The sequence below is a fragment of the Panthera tigris genome, chromosome E2, assembly GCF_018350195.1.
Source record: "Panthera tigris isolate Pti1 chromosome E2, P.tigris_Pti1_mat1.1, whole genome shotgun sequence".
In the NCBI taxonomy this organism is placed as follows: domain Eukaryota; kingdom Metazoa; phylum Chordata; class Mammalia; order Carnivora; family Felidae; genus Panthera; species Panthera tigris.
Genome location: NC_056674.1, coordinates 3647501 through 3664515, shown reverse-complemented (window position 1 = coordinate 3664515; position 17015 = coordinate 3647501). Strand labels below are relative to the sequence as shown.

Here is a 17015-nt window from a genome sequence, read left to right as displayed (position 1 = left end):
TAGTGTTTGATCGGATTGGGGCAAGGGCCTGTTTGAACTGTTTCCACCTGGGAACTATCCCTTTGTTCTGTTCCCAGATGATAATAAGATGATGTGGTCGGCTATAAAAACTCTGTACCCCGGCTGTTCAAGACCTCACTCTGGTCAAGAGTGTCGGTCCCGATCGATCTGTTTGCCTTGCCTCTCATTGCGATAAATTGAATTTTCTCTTTTTTTTTCCCCCTTTAGGTGGTCTAACTAAAAGTTTGTCAATTTGGTTTTCTCTTTTCAAGTAACAAACTCAGTTTCCTTGATCTTTTCTTTTTTCTTTCTTTTTTTCTTTCTCTATTACATTTATTTCTACTCTCATCTCTATTTCCTTCCTTCTGCTAACTTTGGGATTCATTTATTTATTTATTTATTTATTTTTTGTCCTTCTAGGTTTGAGGTTGGGTTGTTTATTTGACATCTTTCCAATTTCTTAATATATGCATCCATGACTATAAACTTCCCTCTTAGAAGTGCTCTTACCACAGCCCATAGGTTTTGCCATGTTGTGTTTCCATTTTCGTTTAGGGATGTTTTTTGCTCCTGTTACAAATTTTTTCTTGGGTCACGTGTTGTTCACCAGTGTTCTCTCGAGCACCTGCAGCCTCTGGACGGGACACAGCCCTGCTGACACCTTCACGTGGCCCAGTGGGACCGTGTCAGCCTTCTCCGCACAGAACCGCCCGGGCATAAACGAACACTGTTGTCAACACTGAGTTTGTGGCGGTTTATTTCACAGGAAGCTGGAAGAGTGGAAAGTGGGGTACAAAGCTATAGCTGGAACGGGCTGACTTCCATCCAAGAAAGGAGTTAAGTAGCAGGATGTGTCTGCGGACTTCCCTTTCCACGGATCAAGCGTGCCATCTGAGAACCCAGAAGTAACAAAAATAGCCACCTGCACTATGTGGGGGCGCGGGGCAAAGGGGAGGGGGTGAGGAGAGTCATCTCGAATGTCCCATGTTGGGGAGTTTTTGCTTTTGAAACCTACGAACGTCCTGCACTTTCCAAAACACAGTTAAATCATACAAGACGGGGAGAGCACACTCTGACACGAATATGAACACGTCAAGGTAAAGATACGTTTACACCCGATTAACAACAAAGCCACAAGGCAAAGCGAAAATGTAATTACATTAATTTTTTAGGAGCAGGGATTTGAAGTATGAGAAATACAAGCGTAACCTAAAAAGTCCATTGAGGCACCTGAATGGCTCCGTTGGTTAAGCATCGGACTCTTGATCTCAGCTCAGGTCTTGATCTCAAGGTTGTGAGTTCAAGCCCTGCGCTGGGCTCCATGCTAGACATGAAGCTTACTAGAAGAAGGATGGGAGGGGATGCGAGGGGATGGGAGGGGAGGAGAGAGGAGAGGACAGGACAGGACATCACATCGAGGCTGGGAATACCCCCGTGAAAGCACACTACCCATCCTCCCTGAGTGTTAACTTGCTCCCTAAGGAGCAAAAAAGCCCAGTAGCCTGAGTTCACATAACCCCCCACATCTTGTTCTGTAAATACGGTTCCCCAGTAAAAGGAGCCCGAGAACTCTTGCAGAAAAGGTGGGTTCCTGGTCCAGGGCAGGAGGGACACGAGATGAGTCTGGGACTCCACTGAATCCGGAGAGCAAGACAGAGCTGATGATGTGCCGGGTCCCCTCGGGAAGCACAGAGCCAGGCTCAGAAGCGCCTTCCACGGCCGAGTCTGGCAAGCTGAGTGCCAAAAAGTGCAACGAGAACGCTCTGTACTCTGGGCAGGAGGCAGGGGCCCTGGCAGGCAGCCTTCCTGTCCTTCGTGCTGAGGACAGTGCTCCGGGAGACGGACACAGTGGGGGGTGGGGGGGCACAACTGCTGAAGAGAAGTCTGCGTGAGAGCCGAGTGGCCCCTCCATCTGTCTGTGCTGAAAGGACACCGGAAAACCACCGCGCGGAGCCCTGCCTCCTGCAGAGATGCAGCGACGCCGGGGAAGGTCGTCCTTCATCCTGTATCCCGGCCACACTGGGACCAGCGCTGCGCACAAGCCCCCGGCCCCTGCAGAGCCTCAGAGATGGGGCCCAGGCCTCCAGAAGGTGGCCAGGCTGGGCTCCGGGCGCTGGGATGAGAGTCAGGGACTGAGGTCGGAACGCTAGTCAGGAGAGGTTGGCACCGGAATCCGTTTCCAGAAGCTTGGGAGACCAGGCGTCTGGGACTCCTCGTCTGCCGGAACACAGGAGCGCAGAGGTGGACACTTCCGGCAGCCGGTTCATTGGGATCGTTAAATCCTGGGGGGTCAGAACTCTGACATGGGTCTGCGGGGGCCCCGCGCTCCTTTCTGGAGACCCAACCCGTTTCGCTGCCTTTTCCAGCTCCTGGAGGCGCCCGCCCTCCTGGACACGTGGCTCCTTCCTCTGTCTGTGGAGCCCACAACTGCCACTAGGGTCCTTACTCAGCGCCTGAGCTGATGCTAATTATTGGCTTCCCTCGTCCACACCTCAGGAGCCTGCGGCTGTACTGTGGATAGCGCCGGCGTGGACGCCAGGGCGCACACCTTCCAAGGCCCAGCTTCCGTTGCTTCGGCCTGCGCGCACCGCGCTGGCGTCGCCGGGTCCTTCTTCTTGCGCGCGGGGCGCTGGGACGGCCGGCTCAGTGAGCGATTCTGGGCTCACTTTCTGGGGAACTGCCACCCGATTTACGCTCGCCCCGCCCCTGCATTAATTAGGGTTCCAGTTTCTCCACTTCGGCCCGGCACCTGTTACTTTCCCTAAACAATGTTCTAAATCTATACAAGCCATCTCAGTGAGCTTGCGGGGCTACCTCAGCGGGGTTTTGGTTTCCATTTCCTTCCCTGGACTCCTGATCCCGCACAACAGGGCCCAGGAGCAGCCGGCAGACGGAGGAAGGCACAGAGCGCCCGGGAAGAGAAGAACCGGGACGTGTGGAGACCCATGGCGGGTGCACTTGGGGGCCTCCCTGAGTAAGGCGGGTGACAGGTGTCAGTGAGAGCTGGGGGGCCCCGTTCCCAGAGGGCAGCTGGGAATGCGGGGCCGCAGGATGGGGGAGGCGGAAAATTACACCCTGGAGCCCTCCACTGAAATGTCAAATCGAAGCCCCCAGATGCTGAGATCACCAAAGGGAGAAGCGCGAGTACCGCTTAATGGCCTGAGCGGACCGCTTGGAGCCGCTGAACTGGGGGTGAGGGGGAGGAATAGAAAAAGGGGGGCAGGTGTGGGGTGACAAGGGACCCTGTCTGAGAACCGCCGGGGACTGAGGAAGCAGTGGGGCGGGAGGAGAGGCACCATTATGTGCATCAGCCCCGGAGGCAAAGCTGGGACAGAGCCTGGCTGACTTGGGAGAGGCGGGGACAGTGGGGACAGTGGGGACAGTGGGGATGGAGGGCTATGAGGATGGCAGAGCCCAGCGGGAGGTGCCGGTGGGACCCACAGGACTCTGAGGGATGGACGTGGGCTCAGGGGGACTCAAGGACCCATGTGTTCTCTGACCTGGGGCTGATGGCCCTCAGAGAAAGGGGAAGAGGGAGCTGGCGACAGTTGTGGGCGAGAATCTCAGTCTGGCGGGCTGGGCTGGACCTGAGGCGTCCTCGGGGATCTGCAGCCATGGGCTGTCCTCATGCAGCTGAGGACAGCTGTGGTCTCTGCACCTCGGGGCCTGGGTCCCTCCCGGAAGGAGCAGGACTCCCATCCAGGGCTGCCCCAGAGAGCGTGTGGACGGGACTCGCCCTCCTGCGCGTGGATCGCCTGGCGAGGTGGAGCGCTGCAAGAGAAGCCTGGTGAGGGACACATCAGCCACCGGTTCCCTCCCTGGGGGTCAGCGTGCTGCCGACAAGGATGTAGCCATGTGACCTTCACACCTCCCTAAGTCAGCAAGACCCCCCCTCCCCCAATATAGCTGCCTCCCCTGTCTCTGGCTGCAGACAAGTCTCTGGGACTCCCAACCAGACGCCCCCCCCTCGCCTTGCCTGTGTCTGGCCCCCCTCGCCCCCGCTGTCCCAACCTCTAGCACACCTGTCAGAGGCCCCGGGCCCCACGCTGCTGGCTTAGGCCCAGGGGACAGAGCGGCAGGGCCTGCAGAGACCGTCCTCCCTGGGGGCCAACTGAGGTGAGGCCTGGCCCCCGCTGGTGTCTCCACCCCCCTGCCCCTGCCCTCCCCACTCACTTTACCGCATCCAGGGAAGTGGATGGGGCTGTGGGACATGGCCGGCATCTCTGCGCTGTCCTAGCCCTGGGGTGGCTGGACACGGGCCTGCGGGTCAGGACGCGAGCAGGAAGGGCTGTGAGGGCCTGGTGTCTGTGGTCTCACGGAAAGGAAGCGGGGGCGGGGGGTAAGCCCTACCTTCCTCTTTTGGATCACAGAGAGGCCTTGACTTCTGGAAGCCGTTTCTAGTGAGATACCCCATCGCCAGGCTGAACGCCTGCCAGGAGGAGGCCCACCTGGTGTTAACTGGTGACTGACAGAGACAGAGACAGAGACAGAGATGATGGGAAGGTAGAGATCAGGAGATGATGGATGGTAAGTGGGTGGATAGAACATACGTAGACGCGTGGATATGGCTGCAAATATGGACACGGTGCATTTGGGATGTTGATACGGCAGAGACACACAGACGATAGGACGATGGGTAAATGATGAACGTATCCATAGGGGGATGAGTAGCTCCCCGACTAGGTACATCGGACATGAGAGGAGATGACAGATATTCACATACATACACACACGGAGAGATACAGACACAGGTGCAAAGATGCATAGGTAAGTGGATAGACACAGAGGGGGTGCAACACAGAAAGGGGTTTCTGGCTCCCCTTCTGGTCCTAACAGGCTGACTCTTCTCAAATTACACATTTCCCACAGGCAAGAGGGGCTCTAGAAATTCTCCTGACGACGTCATGTTGGGGCAGGGGGAGTGCTCAGAGAGGCAGGAGGCAGGCGGCACACTGTGCAGGTAGGACGTCCTGTCTCCGGGTCCTGTGACTCTGGGCTGTGCTCTGCACTCACCCCTGCCCCCCAGCTGGCTGGGTTAGGCTCTCTAGTTAGGGGGCGCTGACGGGGCTGCGGGGATGGAGGAGGGAGGCCAGACAGGAGGAGTTTCCTGCTCAAACATCCCAGTTGTAACCGAAAGCCCTCAAGTCCTGGATGCGGTAAAGAGACCCTGACGACCGTCCAAACGTGGGTGGGCAGGGCTTCCTGTGCCGCTGGGGCTGGGGCTGGGATGGGGGCTGGATCCCTGTCTGGACCCCCAGGGGCCTCTCTGGGTCCATTTGTGGCACAGAACACAGGACCGTCAGTAGGGAAGGTGGGCTGGAGCCCCTGCCCCTGTGGACAACACAGAGTCCTAGCATCACCTCCACCCTGTCATTCACTGCCCTCCCAGGCCATGGTGACTTAGGTCTTTTGCGTTTCCTCCATTCTTAAAAGCTTCTCTCACAGTCTACTGGCTTTACGTTTCAGTGAACCCTGTGTTTCTCTCGCACCTTCTACCAGGGCCTGGTTCTTCTAGGGACTTAATGCCTCCATGGGATTCTGATATGTCCAGTGGCCTCATTCACATTCCGTGTCACCTGCTCACACTGGGGAGGAAGGCTGAAGATCCCCATGTGTCCTGGGGCTTCTAAGACCCACACTGACCTCCCAGTGGAGGGGGGGGAGCTGTGAGAGGAGACAGACAAGGGAAAGGCCTGGGGCTTTTTAGGGTCAGGGCCCAAGGGAGTGTCTGGTTGAGCCACTGACAAGGTGGGCTCAAAGGCCGAGCTGGAGTCTGGGGGAAGGGAGAGGAGGTCTGACAGGGATGGAGGAGGGGTCTGTGGTGCCCTCCTGGACTGGGGTGGCCCAGCCTCTCAAGGGCACAGACCTGCGGCTCTTCCCAGACCTGGTGCACAAGCCCAGGGGAGACCCAGCTGCTGTAGCCACTGTTTCTCAAGGACAAGAGAATCAATATATGTCAATATATATCAATATATATCTCAATATATCAATATCATATCATAGTTCTCTATGTCCACCATCCCTGCGGGCATCAAGGCCCACGTGCTTTATGATTCTTGGCCTGAAACCACACGACTGACCCCCCAGACCTCCATGTTCCACAGCCTCAACGGAACAGAAGGTCCAGACCCACGGGCTGTGCCGTGAGGCACAAGCCAGGAAGCAGCCGTGCGGATTCAGGGTCGGTGCGGCCCCAGCGGAGGGCGTCCCCCACCCACTGCGGGGAATCTGGGGTCTGGGGTCAGAGCCACCCTCCCCAGAAGAGCACTTCTCTTTCTCTGTGAGAGCAACTAGCCTGGATTCCCAGAGAAGCAGGAGGAAAATGTGGAGACGCTCTCTGTGCAAACTCACCTACGGAAAGACCCCAGCTCCTGCCATGTCCTGCCTCCCACATAGTGACCCGTGTTCAGGTGATGTTGCCCTGCATGTACGTGTGTACATGTGTGCATGCGAATGTGTGCATATGTGTGCGTGTGTGTGTGTGTGTAGCAGAACGGGATGCATTGCAGGTCAGCCAAAGAAATAAAATGACTTTGTCTATCAGTGATCGGATGTCACTCAGGAGCTGCCCCCACTTAGGCAGGGAGCACACGCACACTCACACACACACACACACACACACACCCAATCATTGCAAACGCTCTTGTATCTTGGCCGGTCTCCATGCTCCTTCCCAGGATGGTGTCCCAGGTGCAGGGAGCAGGTGGCTCTGTGTCCTCCTGCTGGTCCCTGGGTCCGAGCTGACTGGGGACTGCGGGGTTTGCTCACCAGCTTGCTGCAGGCCCAGCTGATGTCCATGCTCAGTGGTCACAGGGTTCAGCCTTTCTCTGCTCCCTTGGGGCCTGGGGACCATTCTGGTGATCTCCGTGTCCCCTTTGTCCCAGGGGTTCAGTGTATGTGTCTGGGCGCCCGCTCTTGCCCCATCCGGCCCAGGTGGGATCTCTCCTCCCACGGCGACGGCCCCCCTGGCTGTCGGAACTGGGGGAGTGCCAGGGCAAGGTAGCCCTCCCTCTCTGCCTGGCCATACTGGAGCCACCAGGGGTGCTATACCAGCCTTGGCCTCCAGGTGGCGCTCAGGGGCCGCATCCCTCATGCAGGAAAGTAGGGACATCCAGGGGCAGAGTCCTGACCCTGGGGTCTGTGGCTGGAGGGTCAAGGAGGAAAGACTGGTCCACAACGTCTGCTTTTCTGTCCTCTCCTCTTCCTGCCCAGTCCCCGAGATAGAAGGCGTGTGGGCTTTATCTTGCTCTCCTTCCAAAATTCCCCTAAACCGCTTCTGCTGCCCCTGCAGCCTCACTGCCGGGACTCATAGGTCTCCTTTTCACTAGAGCAGATGCCCCACCTGGTCGGCCGTTCCTCCTCTGGAAGGGGCAGAATATTCTGGAGTCGTCTGTCTCCCAATGCCATGCTGTCCGCCCTTCCCTTGCTAAGAGCCTGTCTCGGGTCAGGGTCGAATGAGCCAGATTTTGAGGGGAGACTCACCATCTGACTGTGATGGTTGTTTGTAGGTACAACCTGACGGGGAGTGGGGGAGGGCGGGCAGAGAGCTGGGAAAACAGGACTTCTGGGCCAGTGTGCGGGCGGGTTTCTGAAAGATTCGCATTTGATTCCATGGACTGAGTGACGAGGTGGACCAACATGTTCCAACCCCCTCGGGGCCGGATGGAACAGAAAGGGGAAGGAGGTCCAATTCCATCTCTCTCTTCTTGAGCTGAGACAACCATCTTCTCCTGTCCAGGACATCATAGCACCTGGTTCTTGGGCCTGCGGACTGGGGCTGATTTATCCCACAGGTTCTCCTGGGTCTCCAGCTGGCAGGTAGTAGATGGTGGGACTTCTGGTTCTATAACCCATGAGCTGATTCTTATGGTAAGTATATATTTAAATATATATATATATACACACACACACACACACACACACATATGCATTTAAAATTTATCTCTATAAGTTGTACTTAAATATATAATTTACCTTTAAAATATTATATATCTAAATATAATTTATATAACTTCTTACTTGATATGTCTCCAGAGGCAAGGGAAACCAAAGCAAAAATGAACTATTGGGACCTCATCAAGATAAAAAGCTTCTGCACAGCAATGGAAACAATCAATAAAACCGATGGAATGGGAGAAGATATTTGCAAAGGACATATCAGATAAAGGGTTAGTATCCAAAATCTATAAGGAACTTATCAACGGGCAAAAGACATGAATAGACACTTCTCCAAAGAAGACATCCAGAAGGCCAACCGACACATGAAAAAATGCTCAACATCACTCATCATCTGGGAAATACAAGTCAAAACCACAATGAGATACCACCTCACACCAGTCAGAATTGCTAAAATTAACAACTCAGGAAACAACAGATGTTGGTGAGGATGGGGAGAAAGAGGAACCCTCTTGCACTGTTGGTGGGAATGCAATCTCGTGCAGTAGCTCTGGAAAACAGTGTGGAGGTTCCTCAAAAAACCGAAAATAAAACTACCCTACGACCCAGCAATTGCACTACTAGGTATGTAACCAAAGGATACAAAAATGCTGACTCAAAGGGGCACATGCACCCCGATGTTTATAGCAGCGCTATCGACCATAGCCAAAATATGGAAAGAGCCCAAATGTCCATCGATGGATGAATGGATCAAGAAGATGTGGTATATTTATACAATGGAGTATTGCTCTGCGATCAAAAAGAATGAAGCCTTTGCCTTTTGCTACAACGTGGATGGAACTAGAGGGTATTATGGTAAGCGAAATAAGTCAGTCACAGAAAGACAGACGTCGTATGATTTCACTCGTATGTGGAATTTGAGAAACTCAACAGATGAACATAGGGGAAGGGAAGGAAAAATAAGATAAAAACAGAGAGGGAGACAAACTATAAGTGATTCTTAAATACAGAGAACAAAAGTTTGCTGGGTGGGGGTGTTAAACGGGTGATGGGCATTAAGGAGAGCGCTTTTGGGGATGAGCTCTGGGTGTCCTATGTAAGAGACCAATCACTGGGCTCTACTTCTGAAAGCAAGACTATACTGTATGTTAACTAACTTGAATTTAAATTAAAAATAAACACGAAAATTTTTTACACATGTATATATACACACATATTTTACACAAATATATATACACATATATATTCACTCTTTACAATAGAATCTATTGGTTCTGCTTATCTGGAGAACCCTGACTAATACACTAATAGTTGGTAAAGAGAGACTTTGTCCCACATGAAAAAGAGAAATTCAGTACACAACGCAATGAAGAAAACAAAGATAGAGAGTACAGGGCTAGGAAGCAGAGGAAAAACGTTGAGTACGAATAGAAATTAACCTTGAGCACAAATAGAAAATCAAAGCTCAGTGCAAGTTAAAATTGTGTTGGAAAACCAGAACCCCACCCTCTCTGAAACAGGACAGACACCTCCCAGCTGGCGAGATGCAGGCTGTCCTGAGGTCACCGAGAGGAGCTGCCATATGCAGTCTGCAGTCCCCGCCACTTAGAGCTGGCTGAGTGAGGGCAAGCTAATTAATGATCGGTCCCCAGTTTCTTCAAGAAAAATGGAGAAAAGGATAGGACATGTTCTGGAGGGTTTATATGAAGATTAAAATGTATTAATGTTGGGGCACCTGGCTGGCTCAGTCGGTAGACCGTGCAACTCTTGATCTCGGGGTTGTGTGTTCGAGCCCCATAGTAGATGTGGGGATTACTTAAGAATAAAGTCCTTAAAACATGTGTTAATGTTTGCAAAGAAGTAAAATAGAAATTGCACCAGAATGCGGGGCACCTGGGTGGCTCAGTCGGTTAAGTGTCCGACTTCGGCTCAGGTCACGATCTCACGCTTCGTGAGTTCGAGCCCCGCATCGGGCTCTGTGCTGACTGCTCAGAGCCTGGAGCCTGTTTCAGATTCTGTGTCTCCCTCTCTCTCTGACCCTCCCCCATTCATGCTCTGTTTCTCTCTGTCTCAAAAATAAATAAACGTTAAAAAAATTTTTTTTTTTTAAAATAAAAAAGAAATTGCACCAGAATGGGCTAGATGAGTTTAGGTCGAATTTTTATTTTTTTTTAAGGATCACTCTGGGGCTTTAAAAAATGGTAATTTATTTTTGAGAGACAGAGAGAGAGGGCGATCAAGGGAGGGGCAGAGAGAGAGGGAGATACAGAACCTGAAGCAGGCTCCAGGCTCTGAGCTGTCAGCACAGAGCCTGATGCAGGGCTTGAACTCACAGACCATGAGATCATGAACTGAGCCAAAGTCCGATGCTTAACCGACGGAGCCACCCAGGTGCCCCAGTTTAGGTCGAATGTTTAAAGAAATATTCTTTTAGTGGCACCTGGGTGGCTCGGTCAACTCTTGGGTTTGGCTCAGGTCATGATCTCATGGTTTGTGGGACTGAGCCCCACAGTCACTGCTGTCAGTATGGAGCCTGCTTGGGATTCTCTCTCTCCCTCTCTGCCCCTCCCCTACTCATGCTCTCTCTCAACATAAATTAAAAACTTTAAAATAAAAAACATTCTTTTAATATATAATAAAACTTTCAGTACAAGACCTATAGCAGGCGGCAGGCAGGTTTCTTACCGCCCCCCCCACTCCCCCCACTCAGGCCAAAGAAATGAAAGACACAAAAATCAACCAGAAAGTTTCACTAATGCTCCCTAGCAGTTGTCAGGGTAAATTTAAATCCCAGTGGGGTCTCCATTTAAATGGGGTCCCCATTTAAATCCCAGTGGGGTCCTCGAGGCTGACCCCATGAGTCTGCTAGAGACACAACACGTCCGGCCCACAGTAGGTTCAGGGCTCTCCTGGCAGGGTGCCTTGGACACCCCGTATCCTCTGGTGGCACAGCTGGTCCCACTCGGGGACGTGGTCGTGCAGACCCCAAATGTTTGCTGTAGAGGCAGCATGGGGCTGCCTTGTTTACAAACCCTGTAGCAACCAGCAACAGTGGTAAGTAAGCAAGTGGGCAATTGTGAACGGAAGCCTGATCTGTGGGTTAAGAAACAACAGGGGGAGGGGTGCCCGGGGGGCTCAGTCGGTTGAGTGTCCAACTCTTGATTTTGGCTCAGGTCAAGATCTCATAGGTCATGGGGTCAAGCCCTGCCTCAGACTCCATGCTGACAGTGGAGAGCCTGCTTGGGATTCTCTCTCTCTCTCTCTCTCTCTCTCTCTCTCTCTCAATCTCTCAATCTCTCTCTGCTCCTCCCCCACTCACACGTGCATACTCGCTCCCTCTCTCTCAAAATAAAAATAAAATAAATCACGGATCCATGAGGCCCGCCCACAAGGTTAGATCCTGGGGTTCAGGGAGAGAGGTGTGGGGGCACCTCCCAGGTGTGGAATTTGGAGACTAGGTCATGTGAAACAGATGCAGATCAGCTGCCCAAGTATAGCCCGGGTTCTGGATCAACTACTGAACTCTGGAAGACGAGTAAATCAGAGCCTCTGGGGGCAGTTGGGGACACACAGGACACATCTGGAATCACCTGTGGGTGACCGTGGGACCATAGCTGAGTGTCTGGAAACTGCCAGGGGTCTGTAGCTCTGGGTGTTTGTAAATGAAGTGCTCCACATTCTCTGCAAGCATCTAGTTGGTTTTCGGAGGGACCACGTGGTTAACGAACCTCGTAGACGCTGATTAGGAGTCTCCTGAGTGCACCTCTGGCCTCCAGGAGAGCTGACCGCATGGCTTTCCAGAAAGGGATGATTCTGTAGGGAAGCCCTCCAAATGGCCGCCTCACGCTTCTGCAGGAGCGACTTCCCGTGTCTCTAGGAGCAGAGGCCAGGTGGGTCCGGAGTCAGGGTCTGGCCAGTGATGCATAAGTGCTGGACTCGGCCGTGGGCTCCGTGGACCGTGGGAACGTGCCTCGGGCTGTCCTCTGTGCGAGGATCTGGTGGTCTAACTGAGCGTACGTCACGTCCTGGGGGCTTCCTGCAGGCGGGGCCTGAGACAGCGAGACCCGGGGTGAGTTAGGGCGGCCGGGCCGGTGGGAAGGGAAGCCTAGCGGCCAGCCTCCAGGTGACGCCCGTGACCCCACCTTCTGGGGTCACCACTGTGCAGTGCCCTCCCACTTAGAATCAGGGCTGGCCTGTGTGAGCGGTAGAATACGACAGAGTGAGACCATGCCACCTCCAAGGGGAGGCCTCAAAAGATACTGTGACCAGGGGCGCCTGGGGGGCTCAGTCAGTTGAGCTTCTGACTTCGGCTCGGGTCATGATCTCACAGTTGGTGGGTTCGAGCCCCACGTCGGGCTCTGTGCTGACAGCTCAGAGCCTGGAGCCTGCTTCCGATTCTGTGTCTCCCTCTCTCTCTGACCCTCCCCCTCTCTCTGCCCCTCCCCTGCTCATGCTCTGTGTCTCTCTGTCTCTCAATAATAAATAAATGTGAGAATAAGTAAATAAATAAAAGTTAAAAAAAAAAGGTACTGTGACCAAACTGCTGACCGAGCTGCTAAAATTAGGGTTGTAGGTAGGTATCGGATACAAGGACTTACCGAGCTGGGCGCTTCCCTGTCCTTCTCAGGAAGTCTGCCGACTGTTGCCAGATCTGGAGGGGAGAGGACAAGGGGTCAGGTCTCTGGGGTGGGTCTCAGAAGGCAAATTTGCCTGAAAACCCACAGCTTGGGATTTCACCATGCACTCCATCTAGAACATCCTGGAATGTTCTCAAACGTTCCCTCTCCCTGGCCGGTCCCTCCTCCTTGTCCTTTTACCTGGTGTCCTCTGGGGAAGGTCGACAGCTGGGCTGACCCTGTGGGGAAAAGTACAGTGAGCACTGGGGGGCCCCCTGGAGGCAGGGGCCTGGGAGGGGGGCCGGGGTTAGTCTCAGGGGCCTCACCTTTCCTGGGGCCTCTGCTCCTCACCTTGGCTGCCGGGGAGCCCTGTGGACAGTCAGGGGTGTGAATTAAGAACAGAGGACTTCTTCCCCAACACCCCAAAAAGCCTCCCCAGGCCACCCCACCTCTCCCTGAGACCTACTGTGTTTTTTCCGACGCTGACAACGGAGGAAGGCGAGAACCAGGAGGAGGAGACAAAGGAACAAGGCCACAGAGACCCCAACGAAAATATACACATGCTCTGTCGACAGGTCTGGGGAACAGGGAAGGTGGAACCAGATTATCAGCAGTGTGCATTTATGGAGCACCTACTGCATACCCCATGTTTGCTGGGGGCTTGTCACGTGCACACCTATGTATAAAACGTCTCCAATTCATAACAGTCCTGTGACATAGGAAGCATTATTACAAAACCAGGGTCCTGAGTGTTCAGGTCCTCTGTCCACAGGGCACTGCCAGGCGTGGAATACGGCCAACACCAAAGCACATTCTTTCCCCAAGAAGCACACACCGGGTCCTGCTCCTCCGCCCCCCTCACTCACCTGGGCTGTTACTGTGATCCCCATGCATCTGTGTGTCCCCTAGGAAGGAGGAATCGAGCACACGGTCAGAGGCCTAAGCTGGACAGAGAAGGCTGAGTCCTCCTGACCACCCCCCCCCCCCCGCAAGGGCGCTCCTCTGGAACGAACCCATGGAACTTTCCCTGGGGATGGGAATGCCCTACATCCGTGCTGTCCAGTGTGATACCCTCACAGGACTATTTGCACTGACATCCAAGTTAAATATATAAAAGCCAGATCCCCAGCTGCTCTGGCCACCGTTCCAGGGGCTCAGTGGCCACACCCGGCTAATGACACCTTGCTGGAGGGTGCAGACACGAGGCATGGCCTTCCTGCCGCGGGCTCTGTGGGACAGTGCTCCCCTAGCTCCCCTCCTTCTGGATTCCCACCCTTCTGTTTCTCACAGCAGCCCCCATGGGGGTGGCACCTCCCTCCTGGGAGTGAAGAGACCGAGACTCCGCGTCCTGATGTCCCCTGAGGCCCATCCGTCCAGCACCAGCAAGGCCTGGATTTGGCGCATGAGCTGTATGTCCTGCCTGCTGGGCTCATCCTGGCTGAGGGTGCAGCCCCCGTGTCCCCTCTTCTGGACAGTGCCCCCTCCCTCCAGCTGCCCCGGAGGCCGAGTCCTCAGCGTCCTTTAAGGAAGGCAGAAAACTTCCACTCCTGGAGCTTCCCTCCCTGAACACTCTGTCCTGGGTCCATGATCTAGGACCCCACCTGCTCTAATATATAATAAATACAAATATACATTTTAAAGCCTGTGTTTTAACTTATATAGGTATCATTTAATTGCTATGAATAATTGTGATTATATATCATTTAAAATTACTTAGAACATGTAACATATATGACTTATACTCTCATTTGTACATATTACTTAGAACATGTGAGATATATGACTTATATCTCAATTATACAGATTTATTATTAGATGAGACCTATTTATGTTGAGATTTACATATATAAATCATAGAATACATAACACATAATATATGACATTATATAATATATAATACTGTACACTATATTAATATGTAATGATTAATTCATGTATTTTATAATTTTAATTATATTCCTTGTGTTTAATATATGTTAGAAATATATTCCAATATATTTAAATTTATAGGTCTGAAATTTTATATTGTAAGTTGTATGTTTATATTTATATAGAGAGATATAAATACTTTATAAATATGAATACATTATATATAGCGATACATTATACTTAAATATAGATACATTATATATGGTACATTATACTTAAATATAGATACGTTATATGTGATATACACATACTAAATACATTAAGTATAATGTATATAATGTACATATACACATTTCCATTCCTCATTCTGGTTAACTTTCCCCACTGAGGTTGGGAGCGCAGGGACCCTTTCTCCTCGTCGCCCGGCATGCGTCCAGCCCTCAGCAGGTGGGTGTCAGGTGCACACTTAACCAGAAGAAACTACTTCCTCAACGTAACAAGGCCAGCACGTCCCCAGCCTGTCTGGTTCGCCAGGCCTTGACCTAAGCGCGTGCGCTGTGCACACAAAGCCCCGTATCCCCGAAAGCGCGCTCCCGCGTCCTTGCCTTTATTGCCCTTTTTTGCACACGAGGAAACCGGGACGCGCACGGTTTGGGGTATTCACCGCGGGGGCGTGGGACTGGGCTCTCAGCCCTGATCCCCGCACGGTGGATCTTCAGTCTTCAGAGCAAGAGATGGGAGAGAGGGGCGATGTGCGATGCCCTGTGCGATGTAGGATTCTGGGGGTCTCTCTTCCTCTGTGACCTAACGCCACTCTTGTGACCTAATGCGGAGCCCCATTCTCTCCAGCAGCGACCGAGTTTGGAAGACGAGCGGTCAGTCCCTCTGCCCCTCCGGACCACTGTCCCTTGCAAAGCTGCCAACGGTCGAACTCTGCCCCAGAGGGGGTCCCCCCACCCCTAGCCTTGGGCTGGTTCCAGCCCTTCAGGGCCTTCTGCTTTGGGGCATGAAACTGCTTTGCTTTGTACACTAAACGAGTCGGGGGCTCTCAGGTCAGGGGGATGCCTCCCACCCACCGCTTTCATAGCCCCTGGCACAGAGAAAGGTCAACCAGTTAGTGTCCCGGTGCCCTGCAGGGGGCACTGTGGTCTTACCAGTCCCTCACCCAAGCCCGGCGCCGCGGCCCGGCGCGGAGCTCCGCCCGCCCCCTCACCACCCCGCCCCGCCCTCCCCGAGGTCCTGCAAGGTCACTCACCAGGTGAGCTGTAGGTCTGTGGTGGCGGGGAGCTGACGTTTCCAGGGGTCTCTGTGAGCAAGGCAGGGGAAGGACCCAAGCTCTGTGGAGGCCCCAGGGTCTGTCCCGCTCAGCCCGGCCCCTCTGTACCCTGAGCATCCATCTGAGGGCCCCATCTGGCCGTCACTCGGTCCCAGAGAAACCCGAGGGCCGAGCGGAGACCTTCTCACCTGTCACCACCAGCACCAGCTCCGCGCTGCGCTCAGACCAGGTGCGGTCTTTAAGATAGACGCAGTGGTACTTCCCCTCAATCCCTTCATGCGCCATGATGTGGAATCTGGCCTCCGTCTCGCCCGGCGGTGCCTCCACGACATCTGGTTTCAAGGCATTCCCCTCCTTCTCCAGGCGGAACGCCTCAAACCCGCCGGGGCTCCGGCACACGATGGTCACAAGCTGCCCCAGGGCGACCACGGGGGCCGGTTCAGCACAGATGGAGGGCCTGCGCAGGGTCCCTTGCGAGGAAACAGAGCGGGCTCTCAGGGTCTACTTGTGGGGGACTCACACTAACACGCAATTCACCCCTGTGACACGCTCAGGTCACTCTTAAGCAAAGTCACAGAGTTGCGCAAACGTCAGTCACAGTCCTTTGGAACATTACCACCCTCCTCGTCCTGACTGTGTTCCCCTGTCCCCACACACGACACGGTCATCCTTCTCTGCTGTTTCCATCCCAGCCCCCTGGGTCCCCCCAGAAAGTGGCCGTGGGCAGGAAGGGAGCCGCACTTTGTGGCAGACGCATCTGGCCTCCCAGCCTGCTCTGATACATAGTATGTAAGCTATAAATATAATAAATTTATATAATAAATATAAAAAATTTATATAATAAATATAAATACACATTTTAAATTCTGTGTTTTAACTTACATATGTCTATATACAATTATACATGTATACAGGTATATGTATGTATGTATGTATTATATATGTATAATTTAATCGATATAAATAATTGTAATTGTAATTTAAAATTACTTATTATAGGTAAGCTATATATATATGATTTATATCTCAATTATGCATATTTACTATTAGATGGCATGTGTTTATTTTTAAAAATTTTTAATGTTTATTTTTGAGAGAGAAAGAGCATGAGCGGGGAAGGGGCAGAGAGAGAGGGAGACACAGAATGGGAAGCAGGCTCCAGGCTCCGAGCTGTCAGCACAGAGCCCGACGCGGGGCTCGAACCCATGGACCGTGAGATCATGACCTGAGCGAAGTCAGACAGGTAACTGACTGAGCCATCCAGGCACCCCACAATGTATTTATGTTGACACTTACATATATAAATTATAGCAATACATAACATGTAATACAATGTATGACATTATATAATATGTAAT

General features: G+C 52.7%; 1 protein-coding gene and 1 long non-coding RNA gene across 3 annotated transcripts in view; one reads left to right on the top strand and one right to left on the bottom strand.

Annotated features, from left to right (window-relative positions):
- The first annotated feature begins 6004 nt into the window (after window positions 1-6004).
- On the top strand, window positions 6005-8073 carry LOC122234025. The gene is made up of 3 exons (XR_006211713.1): window positions 6005-7504; window positions 7739-7869; window positions 8035-8073. It is a non-coding gene; the product is annotated as an uncharacterized LOC122234025 (long non-coding RNA).
- A 3462-nt stretch (window positions 8074-11535) lies between these two features.
- The window catches only part of LAIR1 (leukocyte associated immunoglobulin like receptor 1), a 9659-nt gene continuing 4179 nt past the window's right edge, over window positions 11536-17015 (bottom strand). Inside the window, exons 3-10 of one of the 2 annotated variants that reach the window (XM_042968275.1) lie at window positions 15846-16127; window positions 15637-15687; window positions 13379-13417; window positions 12979-13089; window positions 12839-12881; window positions 12714-12751; window positions 12495-12547; window positions 11536-11945 (exon numbers count right to left, since the gene is read on the bottom strand). In XM_042968275.1, coding sequence (XP_042824209.1) covers window positions 11799-11945; window positions 12495-12547; window positions 12714-12751; window positions 12839-12881; window positions 12979-13089; window positions 13379-13417; window positions 15637-15687; window positions 15846-16127 — 764 coding nt within the window. In that variant the 3' untranslated portion in view covers window positions 11536-11798. The remainder of the gene's footprint in view (window positions 11946-12494; window positions 12548-12713; window positions 12752-12838; window positions 12882-12978; window positions 13090-13378; window positions 13418-15636; window positions 15688-15845; window positions 16128-17015) is intronic. The other variant, XM_007087141.3, reaches the window with a different exon arrangement.